General features: G+C 34.6%; 1 protein-coding gene across 5 annotated transcripts in view; it reads right to left on the bottom strand.

The window, feature by feature from the left end:
• Window positions 1-18,228, bottom strand: part of CPNE8 (copine 8) — a 239,232-nt gene that overhangs the window by 105,302 nt on the left and 115,702 nt on the right. For all 5 annotated transcript variants that reach the window (XM_050750139.1, XM_050750138.1, XM_050750135.1 and 2 more), the window contains 4 exons: window positions 15,507-15,570; window positions 6,640-6,743; window positions 1,450-1,554; window positions 187-228 (listed from right to left, as the gene is read on the bottom strand). In XM_050750139.1, the coding sequence (XP_050606096.1) occupies window positions 187-228; window positions 1,450-1,554; window positions 6,640-6,731 (239 nt within the window). In that variant the 5' untranslated portion in view covers window positions 6,732-6,743; window positions 15,507-15,570. The remainder of the gene's footprint in view (window positions 1-186; window positions 229-1,449; window positions 1,555-6,639; window positions 6,744-15,506; window positions 15,571-18,228) is intronic.

Here is an 18,228-nt window from a genome sequence, read left to right on the forward strand (position 1 = left end):
TTCATCTTGAGGTTGGAGGAAAATATGCTCATTCTTAACATTTAATGTAAATGCATCAGTAACATTTGGAAAAACAAAACAAATATGCAATCTAAAAGTTACAATTTAAAAATGTGGCCATTTCAATGTATGTGCCTCTTAAAGCACACCTTCTTTCCTATCTTAAGAAGATAAGAAAAGTCTTACCTCCCATCTCGATCCCAGTCATACACCTCTACTTTGATTGTTCTGTACATGAGAAAAACATAAAGTTACTTAGTAAGATCAAAATAATGTATGGATGAGAATTTAAAAATAAGTTGTTTTTTTAGATAAAACAGTGTATGCTTATAGATTTTACATATGAATTTGAAGTTAATTTTGCTAATTTCATTACTATAATCCAATTTGTATCTTAAAAGAGGCTTCTAAAACTTCACTGATTCCTTAAAGAGAGTAAGAAGAGTCTACAGGGGAAGCAGGTGCAGTTTGATAGAGCCCCCCAAAGGGATGGTGTGCACCCACTTCTCCACTCTTGAAAATCACTGTCTTGGAGCAGTGTTTCTCAAACTCAGCATAGATCAGAATCATATGGAGCACTTGTCCAAACATGGATTACTGGACCTCTCTCCTGGAGTTTCTGTAAGTCTGGATTGGGGCCAGATAATTTGAATTTCCATGAGATAACCAGGTGATGCTGACTGATGCTGCTAATCAGGAAGAACATTATGAACTTTCTTAAGAACTTTTCTAAGAACTTTCTTAGGAAAAAATGAGTCCAGCTAAATACAGATATGATCTTATTAAATGAAAAGAATGATAGTCAAGTGGCATGATAAATTTCAAACTAAACTTAGTAACATATTGGTAATCAATAGTTCTATGACATGGGTTAATAAAACTATTTTTCTCACATGTAACAAAATAAACATTGAGATTTTTACTTTTTATTTGCTTTTCTTTGGGATGGATGGGGTTTTTATATTACAATCATACAATAAAGTTTCATAAGAAAAAAAACTCGGATACTAAGAAATCTTCAGGTATATTATGGGAAAATCCTCAGGCCCACCTTACCCAGGTAATTGTGAAACATTAAAATCTCTTGTGCTACAACTATGGAACTTTTGTGAGTCAGCAATCATGAGTATTTCAGTATAACATTTTCAAGAGTATTTCAGGGTTGATAACATATCTAAGCATAGTGTTGCAACTTTTGTTTTTCTACTTGTTCCACTCTAGAAGGATCGTACCACGGCAAAGGCTGAAGGCAATGAAGATTCTGAAATAACTTTTGAATAAATTAAAATTTAAAATTAATATTCAATGTATTTTTGCATTTACATATTTTCATTTTTGGAAAGTTAAGTTTAACCAAATTTTAATTAGCCAATTTATGCCACTTCTCCAAATCACTGTAGATTTTTTTTAAAGTTATTTGAAGATTTTTGAATAAACTATCCTTCTTACCTGTCATAGTCTCCATTACATAATGCTCTGACTGAGATCTTGAATGCTTGCCATACCGGATTTAGAGTGTTTTTGACAACTTCTGTTTTATGACAAATTGTAAAACTGTAAAGAAAAAAAGTTTTCAGTTATTTGCATGATTTGACTATTTTAATTGATCTATTGTTTTAGTAGTCATTCCTCTATTTACCTTTTGTTCAGAATAGTCAGTCCCATTGTTGCTGCTACATCACTTCATGAAAAGAGATATGTGATTTTAAAACTTGAAAGATCACCTCACCATAATCTCCTTTGTAATAAATTTACCAAAAGCAAACTGAAAATTCAATAAATCCTGAAGCTGTTTTGTAAAGAATCTCTGTAAAAATTGTGGTGACATGCTGATGGAGTGAAAAATATCCATTGGTCCCTAAGAATATGAAGGTCACCAGCAACTTTGAGAACAGTTTTGTTGGAGTGTTAAGAAGAAAAACCTGGTTTTAGAGTGGGTTTAAGAAAGAGAAGAGAATCTGAGGCACACTGTGTAAACCTTTTTTTTAGTCTAGCTGTGAAGAAAAAGGAAAAAATCAGAATAATTTAAGGGAAAAGAAAGGATTAATCACAGGAAAGGTTTTCGTTGTTCTTGTTGTTACTTCTTGATGGAAGAAATAACAGCAAGGTTGTCTGCTAACGGAAAAGATCTGGTAGAAAGGAAGCCACTTCTGATGCATGACAGAAAGGTGGGAGCAATGTTTTTTTGTTTGTTTGTTTGTTTTTGAGATGGAGTCTCCGTCTGTTGCCCAGGCTGGAGTGCAGTGGCGCGATCTCGGCTCACTGCAACCTCTGCCGCCCAGGTTCATGCAATTCTCCTGCCTCAGTCTCCCAAGTAGCTGGGATGACAGGCGCCTGCCACTGCACCCAACTAATTTTTGTATTTTTAGTAGAGATGAGGTTGCACCATCTTGGCCCAGCTGATCTTGAACTCCTGACCTTGTGATCCACCTGCCCCAGCCTCCCAAAGTGCTGGGATTACAGGCGTGAGCCACTGCGCCCAACCAGGAGCAATGTCTTTTAAGCAGGTAAGAGTAGATGGGATCCTGAGCATCAGTGGAGGAGCTGCCCTTGAGAGGCCAGATAGTCATTCTGCAAGAACATTCAGGAAGGCAGAGTACATGGGTTGATGTTGTGATGGGATCATGAGGAGGCTCTCCAATTGCCACCAATTTCTTATGAAAGAGGATGCATAACAATGAGCAAAGAAGGAGGATGAGACATAAGTGATAAAGTGTCTGGGATAAAGAAAATGTTCACAGACTAAGAAAAAGGAGTACAATTCCTCAGGAACCCCAAGGGCCCATTTAAGCTTACCGTCACATCATGAATCTATAGAAAGACCAATCAGTGTGTGGGTTCTTTCTTTATTGAAACTACTGGTTCTATATATCTAAAGAATTCCTAAGGGAAGGAAGACAGTGATTCACAATATGGGACAGAATTCATGAAGCCTTAAGCTTGGTTTTCTGATTCAAATTCCAGTGTCATTTCTACAAAATGATTCAATCTGAAGACATCAGTCAGCTCCTCGAAATGTTCTTCCTTCATGTGAATTTATGCAACAATTTCTGAGCTAGAAACATTTAAAGTAATCTTCACTGAAACAATAAATAAACCTAATCTTCATCAAGACCTTAGTCATGAAGTGTTTCAAATGCAAGTATCTAATAGTAATGACACATGAAAATATTAATAAATACCATAGTGAATATACTGCCTCTAACCCCCACAATGAAATATCCACTCTTTGATAGGTCTTCAAGTTCATTTTCCTACTCTCAAACAAGAGGGATGTGGTTCTATTAAGAGATAAGATAGAAGCATAATACTTTATGAAAGGATCAAGTTTTTATCACAAGACTTATGGCATTAGTGCCTTCTCTTTCCTGGGAGTATCCTCACCCATCTAAGGAAACTCGTGTCACTAAATTGTTAGAGCCCAGGAAAATGTATCTGTGGTCAAATGTTCTCAGAGCTGACTCACCTGAAGCAATTTAGGAGTCACTGGGGGGAAAGGCATTACAAGTAAGACAGAGGGGCAGACAGAGAAGACTCTTGAAGGGTAATGAAGATGTCTAAAGCAGGGGAAGAAAATCAAAGTGGATAGGGGAAGGTGAGGGAGGGCTGTAGGGGCTCAGAACACAGAGAAAAGGCAAAGGTACCAAAAAATTGTTAAGAAAAATTCACAGAAAACAAATTACAGAGGGAAGGCAGAGCTCTATGTTGGTTTGTTTCAGAAATAAACAATATATTCATTAAGATCCATTCATAAAAATGCAATAAGTTCTTAAAGATCTACAAAGGGAATTTCTCTTGTATCATATTCTAATATATAGCAAGTCTTTGGTATGATGATAGATATAGATAGCTAAATAGATGATAGATAGATGACAGGAAGAGAAAGAGAAAAGGGAGAAAAAGAGAGACCGAGAGAGAGACTAGACTGACAGACCAACTGACCATCTTCAACCAACATGTTCAACCATCTACCGACTTTTTGGCCTCTTTGCTTATAGTTAAATCAAAATTTCTCTTATATTCCTAGTGTCACCAGCTGCAATAATTAAATAGTTTTGACACTTGAAACATTTCCTCTCAGGGAAGGCATGTCCTTCTTACTGAGATATTTATGAGGCAGGTAGTCATTTGTTGCCTACTAATCATTCTTATTTCTAATGTATTAGATACCATATACACAGGAAAACCTCACTGGTAAGAATTCCAGTCCTGGTGTAACTCGTAAAAATTCTGCCAGGAGCCCAGTGTAGCTTTTCCTAACATTCAGAAGTATTTCTATATAAATATTATGTGTGTGTGTTACAAATAGTATTATAAAAATGTATTTTTATTAAATAACTGGTATTAAGATACTTTAAGTGAGGCCACTTACCAAAAATGGCTATTCCAAAGGAAAATTATTACCCAATCATAAATAAATGTTAAGTTACTAAATAGATGTCAAAGAAAGAATATAAGAGTATAAGATCATATAGTATGAAGGCTTTTAATTAATACTTCCCGTAGAAATTAAGTTTTTCCCTTCTTATGAAATAAGTAACAAATACACTAGGTATTAGGCAATTTTTGAAATAGTTCCATATTTTAAAAATATTTAAAATAAAGCTAGAATCTTTGCAGTTAAAAATAGAGACAAAAAGTGAGGCGTAAAAGCATCTGTATACATTCAAAATACAACAAAGTATATGCGTGCATATACATACATAAAATATCTGGATCAAGCTGCAAACTAGGTTTCTGTGTGTAAATATAAATGGAAAGTTTTCTGAAATGACATTCACCAACTTTTAAAAATAGTTTTTTCAAACTAGTTGACATTTTTGGATTAGATGTATTTTTCTTAATATTTAGATTTTATTTAATGAGTGAACACCTTTTTTTTTTTTTTTTTGAGACAGAGCTTCACTCTTTTTGCCCAGGCTGGAGCATAATGGCACGATCTTGGCTCACTGCAACCTCCGCCTCCCAGGTTCAAGCAATTCTCCTGCCTCAGCCTCCCAAGTAGCTGGGATTACAGGTGCCTGCCACCACGCCCGGCTAATTTTTTGTATTTTTAGTAGAGACGGGGTTTCACCATGTTGGCCAGGGTGGTCTCGATCTCTTGACCTTGTGATCCGCCCACCTCTGCCTCCTAAAGTGCTGGGATTACAGGCGTGAGCCACCGCGCCTGGCCGTGAACATCATCATTTTTAGAAGCACAATACATTTTCTAATAAAAGTATCACTAGGAGAATTAGATGTGTGATAAAGTGAAATTTTATAATTGTACAACTAATCTTGATAAAGAAAACTAATAAGAATAAAAATAGAAAATTCAGGGACCAAGTAGTTCATAAGACCATTTTCATTCAAGAAATTCGGAATCATTCTTGAGATTTTCCTGTTTTTGAAATGCCTGGCAAATATTATTTTCTTCACTTTCTAACATTTTTCATATGAATAAAATTAGTGTTTAGATGCATATGACACTCTGACATTTTTACCACTGAAAAAGAAGGGAAATACACAAAATCTAACAGTATAACACAATAGCAAATATATCTAACAGTTGCTCAGTAGCTGCATCAGCAAACATCTCCCAATAAGTAAACCATCATTTTAAACAGGCCAGTGCATTCACTTTGAATAGCAAACTTTCTATATCATGCAACATTTTATACTTATTAATAACACATTGTATAGTTTCATATATAAGAGTAACATTTTTCTCATTCTATTTCCCTCATTTTTAATTTCCAAATAACATGTTCTCTTTAGCTGATATATTACACATAGTTTAAAAAAACAAAAAAAAAATTAACTATAACATAATAATATTAGCTAATGCTTAAGTTCTTCTTATGTGTCAGAAAAACTTAGAAACTTTTTTGTATAGTAACTAATTTAATCTGATCAACAACCCTGTGAGGTAGCTATGATTACTACCCCATTTTACAGGTGAGGAGAAAATGGAATCTCACATAGATTAAAAACTTGCCATAGTACTATAGCTATTAAGTAGCACGGTTATTATTTAAATCTAGACAACAGAAATTAGCCATATTATTAACAACTAAACATTCTCACAAATACTAAGTACAATATGAATCACAAAAAACAAGTCAAATATATCTAATAGTAGAACCATACATATTAAATTATGGTCTATAACTCATAAAGACATTCAAAATTTATAGAAACTAGTCTAATCATAACTGGCAAAAGTATTCAAATTACTAGAATATAATGAACATTTTTATTGAAAGTTAAACTCAGATATTATTGGGAAAAAAAAACCCCATAAGCTCCACATCTAAGAAAAGGGTTTTGGTTCAAATCTATAACAAAATATATTTGTTTCAGCATTCAGGTTTTCACAAAATATAATTCTTCTAAACTATTTAGTCAATGTTATAATTGTATAATAAGTAAAGAGGAAATATTTCTCTGAAACTAGAAATGTTTCATTTTAAGTATCAGACAAAACATAAACTGTTTATAAAGTTGCACATTATTTTGAGATGCAAAAATCACATCAATTTTTAAAATCTCAAACTATTTTACTTCATTAATCCATTTAATGAGTTTCTCTGAGAAAAAGAATTATAATTCAAGTATCATCATTACCATATAGTTAAAATGCATAAAAGATAAATCTACCTGCCATCTTCATTACTTCGATAAAATACAAGAAAAGGATCTGATTTTCCAAAGAAGTCCTTCTTGTCCAATTTGTTTGCACAAAATTGCATCAAAACAGCATCCTAAAAGCAAAATTAATAAAATAGTTCACGACTTGGGCTATAAATAACTGGAAACTGCAGATCACAAACAAGACTCGATAAGAAAACATATTTGCTATTTTAATGCAAATGGCCAAGTTAGGGAGAATCCCAGACAACATAAAATTGCTTTTTAAAGGGCTATATATAACTTTAAAAATTTTGCTGGTAATTTTTATTCTAGTTACAAAACTATTACTTTTCAAAAACTTTAATATTTTTCCCTTGAAAAGTGATATTAAGCTAGGTGACGCCAGGTACTCAATTTTATAATATAGGATCCTCATTCATATCTTCAGTTATGCAGGTACACATTTTTAGAACATAGTTAAACAAATTCCTGTTCATTAAAGAAATATTTACTAAGTTTCTACTACATATCTACTACGTATCAAATGTTAAGATGTATTAGATGATTAGATGGGGAATAAGAAAGATAAACACTGACCACATAGTTTATAATCTGGGGACAGGAAAGTTCCTTCTTAATCATATACAAGTGCACTATAACGAATCAGTAACTACATTTAAAAACTATTTTCTTCTATAACTTAAATTACAATTTGCATGTTAATTATTATGTCAAATAGATCATTTTCATCATTCTATGCACTCAAACACTCGCAGCTACATGATTTAAAGGAAAACAAGCTAGGGTATCATAACACATTATTGATAACCATTTTTAAAGTAGAAAATGTACTGTTATTTAAAATTAAAATAAATACTTTTGTGGGGTGTGTGTGTGTGTGTCGCAACAGCGAGACTGTGTTGCCGAGGCTGGAGAGCAGTGGCGCGATCTCCGCTCACTCCAAGCTCCGCCTCCCGGGTTCACGCCATTCTCCTGCCTCAGCCTCCGCAGTAGCTGGGACTACAGGCGCCAGCGACCACGCCCGGCTAATTTTTTTTGTATTTTTTTAGTAGAGACAGGGTTTCATGGTGTTAGCCAGGAAGGTCTCTATCTCCTGACCTCGTGATCCGCCCACCTCGGCCTCCCAAAGTGCTAGGATTACAGGCTTGTGTGTTTTTTAACTGAACAGGAAAGCTAAAAATGTTGGAAAGAGGTGAAGTGGCAAAGTAATTCAGATTAAACAAAGAGGTTAAAACTTTGAATATTACTTGATAAAATGTTAACAATGTCTAAAAAAGCATCTTATTCATCACTTCTTTATCTTACAGAGTCCAGCAATACTTACTAAGTATACACCTAAAATTTTAAATTATTTCCTTTCAGTAATTCCAGAAGACTACACAAAACATGATGCTATCTTTATCATTCATTCATTCACTCATTTTCTTACTTAGCAAACATTTCTCAAGCATAGTCAAGCTGGAATCTAGGAATATGGTAACGAACAAGGCAGTATCTACCCTTGGAAAGGTCAGATTTCTTAATTTCCCATTTTCAAAATTATTGGTATAGTGTTATTTGATTTTACTTTTAGCATGATATGATAACTTCTATCAGAGGAACATTTATAACAGAGCAGGAAATACATCCTAGCAAGGTATAGTGACAACAGAGGTAAGGACAATATGGACATCATTATCACCTCAAACCTCTCAAGCATATCATGTTCTTTTTAAATTTGAGATTTAAAGATCAAAAAGTTCTATACTATCTATTATAGAAGCAGTGAAATACTCATTCTGGGTGATCAAATTATAAAATCAAGGGCAGCATTGAAAAGGACTAGCTGTTTGGTTTGGTTTGTTTATTTTGAATGCCCTTTCATTTCCATATATATTTAAATGCCCTTGGGAGAGAATGGCTTTCTAAGAACCTGGGGACATTCCAAGGACATTGTTCTTGCAGAAAAACAGTACAGTTTAACACATTTCTCCCAAAGCACCTGGACCAAAATATAAACTTCCAAGAAACATTCTGTATACTTACAATGCATAATAGATAAATGAAATGTGTTTATTTCAAATGGATTGTGAATAAAACATCAGAGGTATATTATTATAAAAGCATGAATTTTCATTGGCTTATTGGTAAATGTAATACTAAATTTAATTTTTCAAATTATACTCCTTAGGGCTTGCAAAATGAGTAACTGATTCAAAATTAAGATTTATTTCAATGCAGAAAATTATATGACCTTAGGAAAAATAATGTTCTTGCAATTGCCCAGGTTAACAACTTAGCAGGGATTAAGTGGTACATTTGTATCAAGCACAAAATAAATCTTGTTTGAGAGGAAAAGTAGTTATATACTTTTAGAAATACACAAGCATCACTGCAAAGTTTTGTTTTGTTTTTATGCCTTATGCTTAATGTCACCTAACACATTTTTAAGACCTCTCTTTAATACTCCACATATAAGGAACATTCTATTGAATAAAGCCACTTGGATATTTCACAGACACTTCTAACATGTTCCAATCTGAACATCTAATGTCTATTCATAAACTTGCTTCTCCTATAATCTTCCCAGCTCAATTTGTGGCATTGTCATTCACTCAAGTGCCCAAGGAAGCCATCCTTGACTCTTCTCTTTTCCTGATCCTTTATCCAATCCACCACCAGTTGCACCATTTACCTCTAAAGTTTTGCTCAAATCTTTACTTTGGCTCTGCTGCCACCACCTCAGTCCAGTTCAATCTTATTTCTCAGCCAGACATGTTCAGCGACATTTATTCCTTACTTCCACTTCCATTCTTTGATGTATCTAATCCATTCTCCATCAGCAGACAGAGTAAGGTTCTTGAAACATGAAAAACTCATGTTGCTCACAACATAAAATGCTTTTAGGCTTTCCCTTGCATTTAGGAAAAATGCAGAACCGTTAACATGATCCGCAAAGGCCAACATCAAATAGGCTCTACCAGCCTTTTCCACCTTCATCTGGCAATGTTTTAGCTCAATCATCTCCCACTGCTCACCCCTGACCATCTCACCTCAGACCCACATGTGCCTTTCCCACCTCAGGAACTTACACAGCTGTGTCTGCCGGAATTCTTATCCTTGGGCTGGCAAATGCTATTTCTTCTTTAGGTCTTAGCTTAAATGCCACTTTCTCAAAGAGGCCCAGTGATCCCCCTAAGGCTTAATAGAAATTAGATCCCTACTGTACTCTCATAATATATTTGAATCACTTGGCACATGCCATGACATTTATTACCTGAATAGTCAGCCAACTAATGTCTTTCTTTTCCACAAACTCTGTGTTCATTAAAAACAAGGACCAGGGTTGGGGGTTGTGGTGTTGTGTTTTGTACTATTTTTTTCTTGCTATTCTATTCTAAGCATTCACTCCAATGACATAATAACATTTTGTAAACACTATTGAATCAATCAATAAAAACAAAAAAATTCTTTATGAAAAATTTTAAACTACTTTTAAAATACTACATAAAAGGCCAGGCATAGTGGCTCATGCCTGTAACCCAAGCACTTGGGGAGGGCAAGGGGTACTTGGATCACTTGAGTCTGGGAGTTCAAGACCAGTCCGGATAACACAGCAAGACCACATCTCTACCAAAAAAAAAAAAAAAAAAAAAAATTAGCCAGGTGTGGTGGTGCATGCCTGTGGTCCCAGCTAGTAGGGAGACTGAGGTGGGAGAATCACTTGAGCCCAGGAGTTCAAAGCCTGCAGTGGGCCATAATTGTGCCACTGCACTTCAGCCTGGGCAATAGAGTAAGACCCTGTCTTAAAAAAAAAAAAAAAAAAAAACTAAGTGAAGATACACTCCCACTATAACTTCTAAACTATATTAGTTTTTATTGTGGCATTTAATTAAGTATAAAATTTGCATTTGAATAAAACTGTCTCAAAATTAATTGAGATAATTAGGATCATTACACTACAAATAAACATTTGTATAAATTTATGACCCATACATCTCTTTTTTTTTTTTTTTTGAGACGGAGTCTCGCTCTGTCGCCCAGGCTGGAGTGCAGTGGTGCAATCTCGGCTCACTGCAAGCTCTGCCTCCCAGGTTCACGCCATTCTCCTGCCTCAGCCTCCCTCAGCCTCCTCTCCTGCCTAGCTGGGACCACAGGTGCCTGCCACCATGCCAGGCTAATTTTTTGTATTTGTAGTACAGACGGGGTTTCACCGTGTTAGCCAGGATGGTCTCGATCTCCTGACCTCGTGATCCGCCTGCTTTGGCCTCCCAAAGTGCTGGGATTACAGGCGTGAACCTGTACATCTCTTAAATGCTACCATTTCTTTCCTGTAGAGTATCCATCTAAAGGAAGTATTAATAATATTCACATTTTTAGAAGGAAACATAGAGCCTTGTGATACTGGCCTTGGATATTATTTATTGGATATGATACAAAAGCATGGGCCATAAAAGCAAAAATACACGTGGGACTGCATCAAACTACAAAGCTTCTGCTCAGCAAAGGAAACAATCCACGGAATGAAAAGGCAACCTACAGAATGGGAGAAAATATGCTGTGGTTGCTATGGCTTGTTTGTCCCCACCAAAGCTCATGTCGAAATCTGATCGCCAGTATGACAGTGCTGGGAGGTGGGGCCCCATGGAAGGTGTTTGGGTTATGGGTGCTGATCCCTCATGAATAGGTAGTTGCTGCTTTCACAGTCTTGAGTGAGACTGGATTAATTCTCTCAGAATGAGTTCATTCTTTTGAGAGTGGGTTTTTATAAAGCTGGGGTGCCCCTCAGGCTTCCCTATGTTCACAAATGTCTGCTTCCACTTTCACTTTCTCTGCCACATTGTGAAACACTATGAAAGCCCTTACCACAAGCCAGTACCATGCTCTTGAGCTTCTCACCTGGTGGAAGAGTGAGCTAAATAAACTTCTTTTTAAAAATAAATTACCTAGTCTCAGATACTCTTTTATAGCAACTCAAAATGGACTAAGATACTGTATACCATAAAGGTGAATTTCCAAAATATATAAGGAACTCCTACAAATCTTCAAAAGTACTGCAAAAACTATAAATATATAAAAATGAAAAATAGAAAATCAACTCAATTTAAAAATGGGCTAAGAACCTGAATAAGCATATGTCTCAACATATGCTCAACATATGCTCAACATCACCAATCATCAGAGAAATGCAAATGCATACAAAAGATTAGCTCACACCTGTTAGAATGCCTACTATCAAAAAATCAAACACAACGGGAAGTAGTATCAGTGAGGAGGTAGAGAAAAGGAAACCCTTGTACACTGTTGGTAGGAATGCAATTAGTGCAGCTACTGTGGAAAATAGTAGGAGGTTCTTCAAAAATTAAAAGCAGCACTACCATATGATCCAGCAATCCCACTTCTGGGTATATGTACAAAGAAAGAGACTGCAATCAGTATCTTGAAGAGATATCTGAACTCCCATGTTCATTCTAGCATTATTCACAAGTCAAGACATTGAAGCAAATGAAGTGTCTATCAACAGATGAATCGATACAGAAAATGCATATATTTAATTTATACACACACACACACACATATATATATATAAAACAATCGAATATTATTCATCCTTAAAAAAGAAGAACATCTGTCCATTTGCAACAAGATAGATGAGCCTGGAAAACACTGTACAAGTGAAATAAGCCAGACACAAAAAGATAAATACTACATGTTGTAACTTACATGAGGATTCTAAAACAGTCAAAATTATAGAAGCAGGGAGTAGAATGATGGTTTCCAGGGACTGAGGGGAAGAAGAAACTGGAAGGTATTATCAAGGAGCACAAAATTTCAGCTATGCAAGATGAATAAGTCATAGAGATCTACTATATACAGTATGGTACCTATGGTTAACAATACTGTACTGTATATTTAAAAATCTGCTGAGAGGGTAAATCTTATGCAGTTTATTATCACAAAAATATTAATAATAAATAAATAAGCAGGGTAGGAGGAATCATTGGAAGTGACTAACATATTTATGACATCAATTATATGGTGATGGTTTCATGGATATATACCTATCTCCAGACTCACCATGCTGTATACATTAAACATGTGCAGGTATTTGTATGCCAATTATACCTAATAAACTGGTTTAAAAAATTGTCATATTACAAATGCATAAATTAAAGCTCCAACAATATAACCTCACTCAGCTAAATAGTGAAAAAGGCAAAACTAAAATGTAGGTGACCTGACTCCAAAGCCTATGTTCATTGCACAAGTTAATAACTGACAACTTGTTTTAAAGAAAAAAAGTATGGATTTTTATGATGTTGTAGGTGCATTAAAATGATTGCATTCAACATTATAAATAATAATGCCCATACTTTTAATGTTCTCTAAAGCATAAATTTAAAAATCATTGATTCTTCTGAAGTAACTATGAACATTGCTTTGAGTACACTTGTGCATTCTATTATACTAACATAATAATGAAATACTATTTCAAGTTTATTAATATTAATAATGATGCTGATGATCAATAAGGCTCTAGCCAAGAATTAGGACACAGAAAACATAAGATGAAGTTGCACCAAGATTTTAAACAATATTGATAAAAATATTAGATCTATAATTTCTAAGTATGAGAAATACGTGTTGACTCATTGAAAGAGAATTCCAGATGTTCTTGAATTAATTGTAAAAAAAAGGGATAAAAATACCTACACCACTAAATGACACATTCCCTTTCATTTACCAGGGCCTAGTAAAATAATTTTCCAGGCTCTTCCAACAAGAGACTAGAACTGAAAGTGGAAGATATTTAGGATGCAGCCTGTCCATACCCAGCCTACGTCTTGGTATCTTGGTTCTATTTTGAAATATAACTGATAATACTGTATTCATGACATATTTACACAAAATATGCTCAATAAACTCAAGATTTTGACAAAATAGCATGTTAATATCACCATAAAGAACATGTATCTTATTGACTGTGAACTTCCTTTTTTCTTTCCTAATACAAAGCCTATATTATCTTAAACATTTACAAATTGAGACCAGAAGTATAAATGGTGATCAGATAATATAATTTAAAAGAATCATTGTATCATTTTAACTAAAAACAATAGGATGACAGGTAATATCTCTGCATTTAAATAATTATGCTATATTTTCTAAGGCATTGCTTAGTATATACATACTACTTTTATGTACATTATAGTATCAAACTTAATGTTATGGTAGTTGATTGTCAGGACTGGAAGATTTTTTTTTTAAATAGTCTAGTGATTAGTTCACATATTTTGTTTTTTTTGCCCTTCAAATATGAAAAGTAAAACTCAGAGTAAGTAGTGAAGTGTCTTGATCAGACAAAGTACAAATTAGTAGCAAAACCAAAACTTAACTTGAATCTGATAGTCTTTAACAGCATTACATGTGGGCATGTTTGGGTATTTTATGGATGAGAAAACTGAGACTGATATGACTGTGACATGCCCAGGGGGACAAAGACAATGAGCACAACAATAGGAAGGCTTCAATTTACATGTTATTTTAAATGACTTAAATTCTAACATTAGTGTTTAATTATTTCCACTCACCTGTTATTATAGTTCCTATTGTTATCTCACTGTTCTACCCCCGCCCCCAGAATCCCATAGGTATGTAATCAGTTGTAATACCCAGTTTCTATCATTTGCTGACAAGTAATATCATATGATTCCCTGAGCATACTGTCTCAGCTATCTATCTATCTATCTATCTATCTATCTATCTATCTATCTACTGATCATCTATCTATATTTGAGAGATATAATATATATACATATATATTTGAGACAGGGGCTTTCTCTGTTGCCCAGGCTGGAGTGCAGTGAAACAATAGCTCACGGCAGCCTTGAATTCCTGGACTCACCTTGGCCTCCCAAAGTGCTGAGATTACAGGCATGAGCCACCATGTCCTATCAGAAATGTATTATGTAAACAAGGCCACAGAATTTATCTAAAAGTTAAAAAGACAACTTCTTGAGATAAAAAAATAAACTGTGGCTCTCTCTATAAAAACTATGGTCAGTGTCAAAGTGTTAAGCTTTTGTTAGTTTGGGTGAGTTTCTGTTCCTACGATCAAGCAGCAATTAAAAATAAAGGGCACTAGAGGTAATCTAGGGAAAATTTATTTCCTCTGGAAATATCAATTCCCAGAGATCTGTTGGCCCACATTAAACAGACAATATTGACTTCAGATTCAGCTGGCCATCGTTACTTTCAGTGTGGAGTGTCATAGTTATCTTCCCATTTCTTGACAACAGTGAAATCATTAAACATGAGTCAATGAGCATCAGCAAATCACAACTAAAAGTAACAATCTTCTAAAACTACAGAGTATGCACTCTGTGCAGTCATACTGCTAGATGGAGTGGCAGCTGATCCTTTCTTCAAATGTGGACTTCCCAAGCTAACAAGAGATGGAAGTAATATAAATTCTGAATTAATTAAATTAGAAAAATTGGGGAAAGTATGTTATACAAATGGGGTAAATGCAAATGTCAAGAAATATTCCTTCAGGATTACACACAAATCTTCAAAAGTTTTACAGTAATTGAACTGATTGCTATAACGGATGATTCCTTATACTAATGCTTAAAAAGCAGTATTGATATTAGGTGTTATTTTAACACTTTCAATTCCTTAAAAGATTATTAAAATAATTGATTTTACTTTTCGGACTATGAAATACAGTCTCTCTGGTCATAGGGCTAAGTATCTAAAATGATATTTTATGGATTATAAAATTGTATAACATTTTTGCTACAATTACTTAAAAATTAATTAGTTAAGTACAATTTTAGATATAGCATTTGAAGAATGGAAGTGTTTTCTAAACAAAAGAAATATTTACTTACCCTGCAACAGTTTAATTCCTCTGCTGTAAGTATGATTGTACCACATTTCTTCCCTGGAATTCCTCTGAAACAACAAAAATATATTTATGTACATTAATATGTTATATTAATACTATATAATATAAATTTATATATCATATTTATTTTTATGTAATCTAATAAAGAGCATATAATAATAAGATGGCTCTTCCCTAACGAAATATATTTTGAGTAGCTGGGATTATAGACCTGGCTAAATTTTGTATTTTTTTTTTTTAGTAGAGATGGGGTTTCGCCATGTTGGCTAAGTTGGTCTCAAACTCCTGACCTATGGTGATCCGCTCCCCTCGGCCTCCCAAACTGCCGGGATTACAGGCGTGAGCTACCATACCCGGCCCTCAATGAGGCTAAACTTTTAACATAACTTTAAACATGTCGATCCTCTCAAGAATCTTCAATATTCCATATTGTCTAATATATAATATAATGTAATAGTTATGCATCACCTAATTATGTTTCAATAAACAACAGATTGCATATACACTGGTGTCCCCATAACATTATAATGGAGCTGAAAACTTTCTACTGCCTAATGATGTAATATCTTAGCACACAGCATTACTCACGTGTTGGTGTGATGCTGGTGCAAATAAATCTACTGTGCTGCCAGTCATACAAACTATGTATGTACAGTCCATAATACTTGGCAATGATAGTAAACATCAAATATGTTACTGTTTATGTATTTTCTATACTATATTTTTTATCATTATTTCTAAGTGTATTTCTTCTACACATACAAAAATTTAAAAAGCTAACTGTAAAAACAGCCACACTTAGGTCCTGCAGATGTTCCAAAAGAAGGCACTGTTATCACAGGAGACAACAGCTCCATGCATGGTATTGCTCTTGAAGGTCTTCCGGGGGACAAGATGTGGAGGTGGAAGACAGGGATACTGAGGATCTTGACCCTGGGTAGGCCTAGGTAAATGTGTAAGTTTGTGTCTTCATTTTTAACAAAAAACGTTTAAAAAGTAAAATTAAATAAATTAATAACTTAAAAACAGAAAAAAAGATTATTGAATAAGGATATAAAGAAAATATTTTTGTACAGCTGTACAATGTGTTTATGTTCTAGATAAGTGTTATTATTAAAAAATTTTTTTAAAGTTTAAAGTATTTTAAAGTAAAAACATTATAGTAAGTTAAGGTTATTACTGAAGACAGAAAAATAGTTGTAAATACACTTAGTGCAACCTAACTATACAGTGTTTATAAAGTCTACAGTAGTATAATGTCCCAGGCCCTCACATTCACTCATCGCTCACTCAGACTCACCCAGAGCAACTTCCATTTCCATAAGCTCCATTCATGGTAAGTACCCTACACAGGTATACCATTTTATAACTTTTATATAATGTTTTTACTGTGTCTCTTCTATGTTTACTTACGTTTAGATACACAAATACTGATGTTACAACTGCCTAGAGTATTCAGTGAGGTAACATGCTGTACACATTTGTAGCCTAGGAACAAGAAGTTATACCATATAGCCTAGGTATGTGGTAGGCTAGACCAGGGGTCTGCAACCCCAGGGCTGCAGAGCAGGAGGTGAGCGGCAGACACCAGCAAGCTGAGCCTCATCTGTATTTACAGCTGCTCCCCATCCTTGGCATTACTACTTGAGCTCTGCCTCTTGTCAGATCAGCAGCAGCATTAGATTCTCATAGGAGCCTGAACCCTATTGTGAACTGTGAGGGACCTAAGTAGTATACACTTCCTATGAGAATCTAATGCCTGATGATCTGTCACTGTCTCCCATCACCCCCAGATGGGACCATCTAGTTGCAGGAAAACAAGCTCAGGTTCCCACTGATTCTACATTATGGTGAGTTGTATAATTATTTCATTATAATATAATAATAATAGAAATAAAGTGCACAATAAATGTAATGGACTTGAATCATCCTGAAACTACCTCCAAACCCCCAATGCAGGGAAAAATTATCTTCCACAAAACTGCTCCTTGGTACCAAAAAGGGTCGGGGACTGCTGGGTTAGACCATCTAGGTTTGTATAAGTACAGTCTATGATGGTTGCACAACAATGAAATCATCTAAGGAAGCATTTCTCAGAACATATCCCTGTTGTTAAGTAGTGCATGACTATAGAACAAAATGTTCTCATGGTTTCTAAGTTTTCTACTATGTTATTAAAACCTATATAAAACCCTGGGTTTCACTGTTCCCTATCCTTTCATCAATTTGGTGACATTTTGTGCTTATTTCTTCTTTGTGTTCACTACCATGCCTTGACATATTATAGCTTGTTAACTGTTCCCTATTTTGCCTCAAACTTGCCATATCCCCAGATGAAGTTCCATTTGTTCCAAGAAAATCTTATCCTAGGCAACCTTACACAAAGCTCAGCCTTTTCTGCATTCCTATTGATGTTAAAGTCAATACTGTAAGGTTTAGCACTTAATTATTCCTTAACTGCTAAAAGCACAAATTGTTAACCTTTCTTTTCTCAAGTTGATTACATTTTCTATAAGAGCAATATTCATGACATAAAGCTCTTGTAAGCACAGAGTTAAATGTCTGTGTACAGCAGGTGTTTAGTCTATAGATAAGTATGTAATATACAGTCGTGCATTGCTTAAGGCTTATTTCCACATGTATTTACTCTTAACCATGGTAATTACACATGTCAAGATCTTCCATTTTCCCTAGGTCCTTATGTC

The sequence above is a fragment of the Macaca thibetana genome, chromosome 11, assembly GCF_024542745.1.
Source record: "Macaca thibetana thibetana isolate TM-01 chromosome 11, ASM2454274v1, whole genome shotgun sequence".
Classification (NCBI taxonomy): Eukaryota; Metazoa; Chordata; class Mammalia; order Primates; family Cercopithecidae; genus Macaca; species Macaca thibetana.